Raw genomic sequence first — 10862 nt, 5'->3', positions numbered from 1 at the left:
AGGAACCATGCTGACTTTTTTTTTGTTTTTTGCCTGTTGGTTTTAAATGGAGCCATATGAATGAACAGTTCCGTGTTTCGTTTGTACAAAAAAGAAATAAGGCTGCTATCGTCCAGTTAGCTTGTGAGAACTGTGCCAAGCACGAAGACCTCCTCCCAGCTTGGATGGATTTCTACCTAGGAGACCGGACCAAGCTCAGGTAGGGGCAGCTCCGGCAGAAGGGGTCAGGGAAGCCAAACGTCACTTGCACTGTTCGTGGTCTGTGTAGTCATCCATGTCCACGTCAGAATCAAACAGCGAATGTCCAGTGAAATCTGTATCTGGGGTTCTGGAAAAACTGTTCTCTGCTCCCTCATCTTCAAAGGTCTCTGTCCTTGAGTAAAAGCTGAAATCCAGCAGGGGAGTGTGGGTTTTGCTGCCTTCACTGCTCTCCTCAGACTCGTAGATGGTGTTGTCATCGTCATGCTGCCACTCGGGCCAGAATTTCCTCCTTATCCTTTCGCAGTACATGGCCAGGTTGATCAGCTCACCTGCGGTGCAGAAAGCAAGGGAGGGTTAGTGCTCCAAGGCGACAATCTTCCAGCCAGTCTTTCTGGGAATTGGAAGAACAGAGGGAGGAAGACATTTGTGGGGTTTTCTCACAGAGAGACCAGCAAAATACTGAAATTTTTGTACACATCATAAGACAGGTGAGTGGAAAAATTTTAATTCAGAGGCTGAACGAGATTTAGGAATGCGTCCTAGGGTGATGACAAGTGGGGGGAGTCTATCCAGAACGGCAGTTAAACTACCATCACTTGGCTTTGTAAAGCACTTTATTATTTTATGTTTGCCTAGCAAGAGAACTAGTGTTTCCACTGGTTCATTTAAAATAATTTTTAGTTCATAGAAATATACCAACTGTTAGATTAAGGCTGCCAGAAGTAAACATTCACTCCACAAATATTTGCAGTGTTACTATGGGCTGGGCACTGGGCCAAACAGTTGAAGAAAGTCATGTTAGGATGGGAACTTTGCCCTAAATAAATCATAAAATGGGTTACTCAGAATTGCCTTTACAATGAGTGTGCCTACTAAATTCATTTAGTAAAACAGGTGTTTTTTTTTTTAATTTTTTAAGTATAATTCCACTGCTGCCCCACGAATGGGCCATTTTTCTTGTGTGGATCAAAGGAATTGTTGTGTAAGCTGCTAACATTGTCCAGGCCTTTGTCTGAAACATGGCGCTTTATCTGCCTTTCAGTTACTAATTCCCAATGAAAAATGAAGAAAAAGGGTGAGGTTTTGCCTTTGATCCACCAGATGGCAACATTGCTGACAAATATATAACTCGTGTCTCTCTCACAAGATTATATTGCCCTGAGAATATTTTTTGGATGTTAATTTTTTTAAGTTTTTTATATATATATATATGTATTTATATATATATTATGTACACTTCTTATGAAGTTAGTCCATGTTTTATTGAAGAAAATTAGAAATACAGATAAGCAAAAATAAAAGAATTGCCAAAAATTCCATTTTCATTTTCACTACATAGCATTTACTATATATTGTTTTCTATGCTACCTTTGCTACTTAACAGCTTATAATGAAAATCTTTCAATATTATGTTATGACCACCTTGAAACTGCTTAGCATTTCATTATACAGATAAACCAGCTTCACGTTGCTTTTACCAATCCCCTATTGACCTGCTATTTCCATATTAATAGGTCTACTGATTATAGTCTGTATTCTATTTTCTATCAAAGAAGGAATATATTCTCATTTGGGAAAATTAGAAGTCTGTATATAAAACGGGTAAAAATACATATAGAAGAAAACAAGGGCCTCCCTAGTGGTGCAAGGGGTTAAGTCTCAGCACGATGAAGCTATTACCAGCCACTGCAGAATGAGTTCAATCCCCAGCCAGGGAGGTGACCCACATGGTGGGGCAGACCTCTCCTGTCTCACCCACTGCTCCCCTCAGCAGTGTATTTCAGTCAGTCTGCCTGTTCTGTTCCCTGCTCTGTCTCTGGTGAATCTTCTCACCACTCCCTCTCCCCCTCCCCGGCACCTCTGGCCCAGACCTCAGTTCTTCTACACAATATAAATAAAATAAAACTTAGGGGCCTCCCCTGGTGGCGCAGCGGTTGAGCGCTGGGCTGCGAAGCTGCCCGTAGCCTCTGCAGCGCCGGTTCGATCCCTGGCCACTGGCGAGGGTCCCACATGGCGCGCAGACCTCTCCTGCCACCCACTGCTCCCCTCAGCAGTGTATTTCAGTCAGTCTGCCTGTTCTGTTCCCCGCTCTGGCTCCAGTGAATTCTCTCACTCTCCCATGCTTCTGACTGTACCCAGTGCTTGTATAAATAAATAAATCTTTAAAAAAAAAAAAAAAAAAAAAAAAAAAAAAACTTAGGAAAAAAAAGCATCTATAACCTCATCAAGCCAAACTTATAGTGATTAACAATTTGGACTAATTTCTTTCAGTATTTTTTCTATTTATTTACTGTTATCATTTACCAGTAATATAACTATCACTTCCTACAGCACTATTGTGAACTTTTCAAAACTTGATCACTATTCTGCTTAAATAAACACACCCCCTAAAAACAGCATAAAGCTAAGCCCCTGCTTCACAGGCCCTGCGGCCCAGCAAACTCGTATCGCTTCCAGGTCACCATGTTCAATAGTCTCAGATCATAATAGTTCAACCCCCATTGCGTAAGTCCATTCTAATGTCCTCTACTCGAAGATGTCTATGTACACTCTCAGGAGCCAGAAGCTGAGAAGAAACATCGCTGCTCCGCTTGGGAAGGTGCATGCAATACCTTCACTTATTTTCCCCCTCAGGGAGCATTCACGAAACATCTCACCAGGTACTGCTGCAGTCACAGTAACTGAGATTAGAGAAAAGTGTGGAAGCAGTAGCAAGAGGGTAAGGCGGGTGTGGAGGAGCCACTGAAGATGAATTATGGTCACTTCACAGCAATCTCTGGGGACCCTGTGACCGCTTTGTCCAAATCAAGTCCATTCCCTAGGAGCAACTAGAAAAGCAGAATCTGTTTACAAGATCCACAGCATCTATACGCTCTATAATTCTTTCTGCTTCTTTTCTGGTTGGTCTTCTACAGCCTGTTTCTTCACCTTTCTTCAAAGAGAACTGCTCCCTTTCATGAATATGTAGCATTAATGCCGCTTTGGAGTGCAATAGTAAAAATTAATAATAAAGGCAAACATATATATACTCCTTGCCGTATACTAGGCACTGTTTGAAGTGCTTTATTCATCTACTTAAGTTATATTAACTCCCTTAGTTCTTATAACAATCCTATGAAGCACGAATTATTAGTATTCCTATCTGTAATGGGAAAACTGAAACAAGAGAGAGGCTAATTAACTTGCCCAAGGTCACACAGTGGCAGAGCCAGAAGTCAACCACAAGAGGTCTCCAGACGCCATGCCTTTTAGTGTGTCTCTACTCTGCCATCTTACTGAAAGCTGACATGCTGCTCACCTGCCTCAGTTTCTTGTATATTATTTTGCTTGGTTCTATCCATCTATCAATTCCACTCATTCATCCATTCATCCATCCACTTTTTGAATGGCATGTGAGAAAAGCTAGACACTCACAAGAAACTGGGCACTACCCTGATCTACCATATTCTTATCTGAGGTTCTTTCTTCCAATCTTGCATATTTAAAAATTGTTATAGGGTCTCCCTGGTGGCGCAAGGGGTTAAGCACAGCACTATGAAGCAATCCACAGCCTCTGCAGCATGAGTTTGATCCCCTGGCTGGCCAGGGAGCAACCCACATGGTGCAGCAGACCTCTCTTGTCGTGCCTGCTGCTCCCCTCAGCTTGTGTTTCAGTCAGTCTGCCTGTTCTGTTCCCCATTCTGTCTCTGGTGAATCCACTCACCCCCCACTCCCCGCACCTCTGGCCTGTACCCCAGCTCTTGTATGCATAAATAGATAAATCTTAAAAAAATAAAAATAAAATTTGTTATATTTGATTTTTCTTTTGAATCTTGTATCCCTGGCCTTCCTGAATTAAAGATGAAACTTTTCAGTGGCACAATGACCACACTCCCCTTGGAGTAGGTCGCCACCCTTCCTTGGCAGCACATTTCACATCCAGACCTTTTCCACCGCACATCCCCCTCTGGTTTCTGTATATTATATGCTATTTAGTGCTGATCCGATTTACGCCTCTCCTGCTCAGCTGGGGCATAAACACTTTGATTAACTGTCATCAATTCCTCCCCCAATCCTAAAAACTACCACCACCCCAGCCCCCCAGGGACTTTCTAAGGGTTTCAATTTGGCGCTGACTTCAAACAATTCCCGGTCACCAGTAGAGGGGAAGCCTCTCCCAAAGATCCCAGCTGCTATGTGTATGTTTATCCCAACACCCTCCTCCACCATATACATACACACACACATACACACACACCCCCCCAAGATCTGCAACCTTGATATCAAGCCAAGGTTGCCTTTTACTGCCCCCTTGCCAATGTGAATTTTACTTCTAGCTCCCAAGCCACCCTACCCCCAAACATATGTTCATGCCCTAGCTCTGACCCAATTCATCCCCACTTTCATGCTCCAGTCCTTAACTGTAATCCCAACAGGTCTTATAGGTAAGACCACACAACAAAGATACAAGACTTTGTCAATTTGGTGAAAAGATACATATAATAATACAGATACCACCACTTCCCATACACCAGGCTTACAAAGCACTTGTTGACACTCCCATTTTCCCACAATCTGGAACTATCCAGCTCTATTACTCTCAGTATATGATCTATAGACATCCCTCTGGAATAGAAGAAAGGAGAACTTCAAACTCAAATGACACAAAATTATATGACTTATTCATGTGTATGAAATGTCCAACACTAGCTCAGACTCAAAAAAGATATCTGAACGGGCAGTGAGTCCATCAGCCCCACCCAACCAATGTTGCTGCAGCATTGGTTAAAGTACAAAGCAGAGAGTGACCATGTCCAAAGAAAATTTAGGAAGACCAACAAAACAAGGGCACTCTTAGTGATAAGTAGTAAGTCAACTATGTAAGGAGTGGGCAGGAAGGCCCTGGTGTAGCTTTGCTAAGAAGACAATCTGTGCAATACAGCAGTTGAGAAGCCCAGTCTCTTCCCAACTCCTATACGTCCTGACGCTGGTCATGGACACCATAGCCTGGTGTTTCCATAAAGCACAGTCAAGTTCACAGGTGTTGACCTAGAATTCTCTGTTCTGTTACTCTCCATTCTCCAGCAACTCCCAAACTCTAAGGAGGTTCTCAGGGCTTACCTTTGATCAGCCGTTCAGGTCTTGTCCCAGGTAAGGTCCACATTGCCTGTGCCAAGTGTCCAAAGACTGTGGCATCAAGAGTGGAGAGCTTGGGGCCCATGATGTACTTCTTGTCACCTACAGCAGACAAAGCACAGAAGTCAGTGGGCGGCCCCATGCTGCCCGGCAGACATGTGATCTCAGCACTCACACATTTAACTGTGCATCCAAAGTTCTAAAGACTGAAAATGCATGCATTTTTGCTTTAAAAAAATTAAAAACAAATGAAGGTTCATGGGTAAAAGGTCTAAATGGCCCACTAACAGCCCTCTGGTGGCAACTTCCCATCTCAAACTCTAGTAATTGAAGCTTGAGATGTTTGAGACTATGTGGAAGCTTGCAAAACCATCTCAAAAGTAAAACAAACTGAGCATATCCAACCTCAACACCTACTTTATTAAATTAATATATTGCCTCAGGAAAAATGAGAGACCTAAGCTATTTTAGAACTTCAGAAGCAAGGTTTCCCACGATGACCCCATGTTGTGGCAAGGCTCTCGACACTGAGTACCAACTTCCACAGAAAGCACTAAGTAAAAGAGGTGCTTTCCCTAGCGGTGAAAGGGGTTAAGCACAGCGCTGTGAAGCTACACACAGCCACTGCAGCACGAGTTTGATCCCAGGCCACCCAGGGGGCTACCCACATGGCGCAGCAGACCTCTTCTGCCTCACCCGCTGCTCCCCTCAGCAGTGTATTTCTTCAGTCTGCCTGTTCTGTTCCCCACTCTGTCTCTGATGAATCCTCTCACCCTCCCGCACATCTGGCCTGTACCCCGGTTCTTGTATGCATAAATAGACAAATCCTTAAAGAGAGAGAGAGAAAGAGAGGGAGAAACACTAAGTAAAAGAAGCGATAAAATTCCAGGCTCAGTCCTGGGATCCAGCCCCCATACAAGGAGGTTTCACTGCTGCTCCCTCCCTCCTCCGCCACTACTGACCTAGCTCAGGTCTTATAACCTGGACTGTCTGTTAAAATGCCCCAGTCCAGCGCTGCAGCATGGGTGCCAATGGGCCTCCCAGTTCACACCGTGGCACCACTGCTGCTCACTGTGGGAGCCTGGTCATGGCCTGGCTTCTCAAAACCTCACTTTTCTCATTGGAAAAATGGGGATGATATTAACAGCACCTATTTCTTAGGGTTATCATGAAGATAAAATGACATACTGTGGGTAGAACACTTAGCATCATTTGAAATAACTCAGTAAACACCAGCTGTCATGCCGATTGCCTGTCTGTTCCTCTAGTCCTCTCCACACCCCACCTGGACTTAATCTCCAAGATGCTCTTTTCATTATATCTCTCTTTCACAGATACTTTCAGTGGGAAATGGGTTATGAAATAAAATCCAAAATCAATTTGGATTTCAAGACTTACTACACTCTACCTTCAACACATATTCCAGCTTTACCTTCCATCTTCCCTTTCTCTGAAAAATACTGGGATCACCCCCTACCCCCAGCTTTATGCTTTCTATTGTTATTCTTTTGTTCATATTGTGCCCATTCCACTCCCTGCCCCTCAGTACATATATTCGCTCCCCACTTCTCTCCATCGGACGATTCTAACCATCTCTTAATGTCCAGTTCAAAGCCTCCTCTCAAAGCTTTCCCTGTCTACTCTACCTGGCGCCTTCGGGGCTTTCAGTTAAGACAGTCTGGTGTTCAAATCTCACTGTCACACAGAGGACCTTGAAGGATGTTAATGCTTTTAATGCCTATTAGCCTCTATTTCTTAAATCATATACCCCCTAATTGTTTAGAGAACAGCCGAGAGTTGTTTTTCATTTGTGCATTTATCTTTCTAATTAGATGGCAGGCTCTTTGAAAGTAAAGGTAATTTCATTTTTTTTTATAAATTTTATTGTTATATTCCCTATACAATTGCAGCCCCCCCATTCTGACCCCAATCCCAAACTTTAACACAATGTTTACAACATGCCAGGCACAGTTCTAATTGCTGTATCCTCCAAATATCCACCCATTTCAATGGTGTTGAGTGGCAAGTTGAGAAAATGAAGTATCTGGTGACAGCACATAGGCAGGCTAGGATGGAGAAACAGCTTGAGGTGGGAGTGCAGTTAACACATGTGAAGCTGAGGACTGATAGAGGTGTCAACTAATGCTATGGTGGCAGTCTGGTGGCAATCATATTGCAATAAACAAATGTATCAAATCAGCACATTGTGCAACTTAAACTTACACAATGTTATACTTCAATTATATATCAACTTAAAACAACCACCAAAAAATGGAGCTGAAAGCGATATTTTAAAAATCATTTCTACTCTATATTCCACAGAAACCAAGGACTGATGGGTGTACAACATACAGGACCTAACCAAATTATCTTCTCTGGTGAGGCCAATAAAAATGTCCAAGCTACTATTCTTAAGTCTTTCCCCCTGTCAACCAACCTCTCCATTATCTGTCTCACTTTGGGATCTAAACCACTGAAAATACTACCTGGGCAAAAATAACAAAGAAAAACTGGGTATATCATTTGTTCTTAAGAGCATCAATTACTTCTTAATGGTTCATCCTGCTGGCTCAAAGCCTCAGTCACATCCCATCTGGCCTCAGTGATGCAGGCAGGCAGAGGACACTCGCCCAAAGCTCTCCTGCTAACTGGCAAGGTCAGAGGTGGATGGGTCTGAACTCTAGTCTTCTCAACAGGAGTGTACCAGGGCTCAGCCCGTTCAAGGTCAGAACAAAGGGAAGTCACAAGTGGAAGCCATGAGAGAGTTTTTGGGATAAGTGTGAAAAGGGCTATGTAGAGTTTTCAGAAAGAAGGAAAAAAGGTTAGAGTTACATTGGCTTTCTGACCCTTCCCCCAAAATAATGCTGATCTCCTTAAATTGCTACCCAAAAAAAGGGTCGACAGGATTGTCAGAGTAAAATCTATATATTGTAGAATCTAAAGATTTTAGGGGCAAGAAGTAAAAATGTATGAGGATTTAAAAAAAAAAAACAAACTTGGGAGACCTAAAAATGAAGAAAAAGAATAACAAAAGTAATCATTTAATCCATACATGGAACCAACTAGTACATATAGTGTTCAGTCCAAATTTTCCATCTGGCTTCAAAGCACCAAAACTGGAAGGACGCTGAGTTAGTAACAGAACCAGACCAAGAATTTGGCACCCTTTTCTCCTGACTTCTTTGCCCTGCACAAGACACCACATGGGTCATCATCTCACGGATTAGCAGGAGGGTTAAGCTGTGAATGTTTCAATCAAGCAGGAATACAGAATACAGTGAGGGGAAAGTATAGCCAAAATCTAACAGTTTTTTTTTTAAGATAGGCACCTTTTTTGGGGAAAAAAAAGGATAGAATTTAGCATTTGTGGAAAATGTGCAATAGCAGATACAAAATTATATGTATTAAATTATATATACACGCAACAGTTATAAACATAAGGAATGTAAAAATATCCCTGTTATCATAAAGTTCTCAAAGTAGCCAATGACAGGAAGCTTCTCTTTAACTTTTTAATGTGAAATAATTTTAGACTTATAGAAAAGCTGAAAAATAGCAGATTGCTATAGACTCTTCCACCAATTACTACTAATATTAAACATCTTATATACCAGAGTAAATTTATCAAAACTAAGAAATTACCACTCAAATAACACAATAAAGAAATTACAATTCAAACAATACAACTACTGATTCATTCAAATTTTATTAGTTTCAACTAATGTCCTTTTCTGTTGCAGGATCCACCCCAGGCTCCAAAACTGTCATGTCTCCTGTGAAAATGTCTCAGTCTTGCTGGTCTTTCATAACTTTGGTACTTTTAAACAATACTGGTCAGCTATTGTATAAAATGTTGACCAATATTTTGTCTAATAGATGATGCATTTTTCTATATCCTTCTGTGACAACAAATTTTATGTCAACTTGACAGGGTCACTTAGTAATCTGCACAAACTTACTCTGGGTATTTTCAGGAGGGTTTATTTTGGATGAGATTAACATTTAAGTGGCAGACTGAGTAAAGGAGATTACCCTGCCTAATGAGAGTGGGTCTCATGCAATTACTTGAAGGCCAGAAGAGAACAAAAAGGCTGGGTGTCCCCTAAGTAACTGGAACATGTGCTTTTTTCTTTTCTTTTTTTTTTTCAAGATTTATTTATTTGGAGCCTCTCATGTGGCTCAAGGGGTTAAGATGCAGTTCTATCAAGCTATCCATTGCCAGTTTATTGTGAGTGTGTGGGGGAGGGGATGTGTGTGTAAGAGGATTCACCAGAGAGAGTGGGGAGCAGAACAGGCAGTTCTATTGAGTTCTACACTGCTGAGGGGAGCAGCGGGCAAGACAGAAGAGATCTGCTGCACTCTATGGGTTGCTCCCTGGCCAGTGTGGGATCCAACTCATGCTACAGTGGCTGGTGATAGCTTGATAGTGCTGTCTTTAACCCCTGCACCACCAGGGAGGCCCTGGGACATAATGCTTTTTCTTGCCTTGAGACTCACACTGAAACACAGGCTCTTTCTGAGTCTTGAGCCTGCCAGCTTTGGACTAGTACCACATCAACTCCCCAGCCTGCCGACTCGCCCTGTGGCTCTTGGGGCTAGTCAGCCGCCTCAATTCATGAAGCGATGCTTTATAATCAATCAGTCAGTCACACATACACATGCGCGCACACACACAGTATTAGTCTGTTTCCCTAGAGAACTTTGACTAATACACTTTCTCAGGACATCACATCAGGGGAGCCATAACATTTGTATGTCTTATTGCTGGTGATGTTAATCTTGACCATTGGCAAGGTCAGCGTCTGTAAGGTTTTTCACATAGTGCTACCATTTTTTCCTTTTGCAATTAATGATCTTGGGAGAAATTCGTTGAGACTACATAAATATCTTATTTCTCCTCAAACTTTGGCCCACTAATTTTAGCATCCACTGGTGGATGTCATCTGAAATAGTCATTACTGTGGTGTTTGCCTTATCATGATTTTCTATTTCTCTCATTCCTTTAACAGTATTGATTAGAATTCTACTGTCCTCTTCAATCCCATTTACTAATGCATTCAATTATTTATTTATGTAAGTACACACTTGTTGATGATTATTTTATCCCAGTACTCTCATTATTTTGTTGCTCAAATTGTCCCAGCTTTGGTCTTTTGGAACTTAGTGTTTTTATAAATGAAACAATTTAAATTTGACTCTGTTTAGAGATGAAGAGGCCAAAGTCTTTAGCATGCCCAGATTTCGTCAAGTGGTCCCAGATCACACAACAAGAAGGTTTTAGAAAAAACAAGACAACAAGGGCACTTTTGAAGGGCACTGAAGGAGTAGGCCTGGATGGTGAAGCAATTCAATTTTCAGTAGGTAAACTACCCCTCCAGCTTCTGGAGGAATAGACATAAGGAGCTAAAGGCTGTCTGAGCACCTGTAACTCTTCGCCAGCCTCCAGTTGAGTGTGTGGACCATGAGCCACTGAAGAGAGCAGAGGCTGAGGATAACCAAACCCTGGGGTATGAGGGACCCGGGGTATGAGGGACCCAAGGTACATC

The 10862-nt window shown here is 42.2% G+C and overlaps 1 protein-coding gene across 1 annotated transcript in view; it reads right to left on the bottom strand.

Moving 5' to 3' along the window:
* Positions 1-240: 240 nt before the first annotated feature.
* Positions 241-10862, bottom strand: part of FAXC (failed axon connections homolog, metaxin like GST domain containing) — a gene marked incomplete at its 3' end in the record, with an annotated part of 52081 nt that continues 41459 nt past the window's right edge. Inside the window, exons 5-6 of the mRNA XM_084227946.1 lie at positions 5302-5418; positions 241-530 (exon numbers count right to left, since the gene is read on the bottom strand). Of these exons, the coding sequence (XP_084084072.1) occupies positions 241-530; positions 5302-5418 (407 nt within the window). The remainder of the gene's footprint in view (positions 531-5301; positions 5419-10862) is intronic.

This window comes from Talpa europaea (genome assembly GCF_964194135.1).
Source record: "Talpa europaea genome assembly, chromosome: 2".
In the NCBI taxonomy this organism is placed as follows: domain Eukaryota; kingdom Metazoa; phylum Chordata; class Mammalia; order Eulipotyphla; family Talpidae; genus Talpa; species Talpa europaea.
The sequence above is the reverse complement of the archived record's forward strand: the minus strand, read 5'-3'. Positions and strand labels throughout refer to the sequence as shown.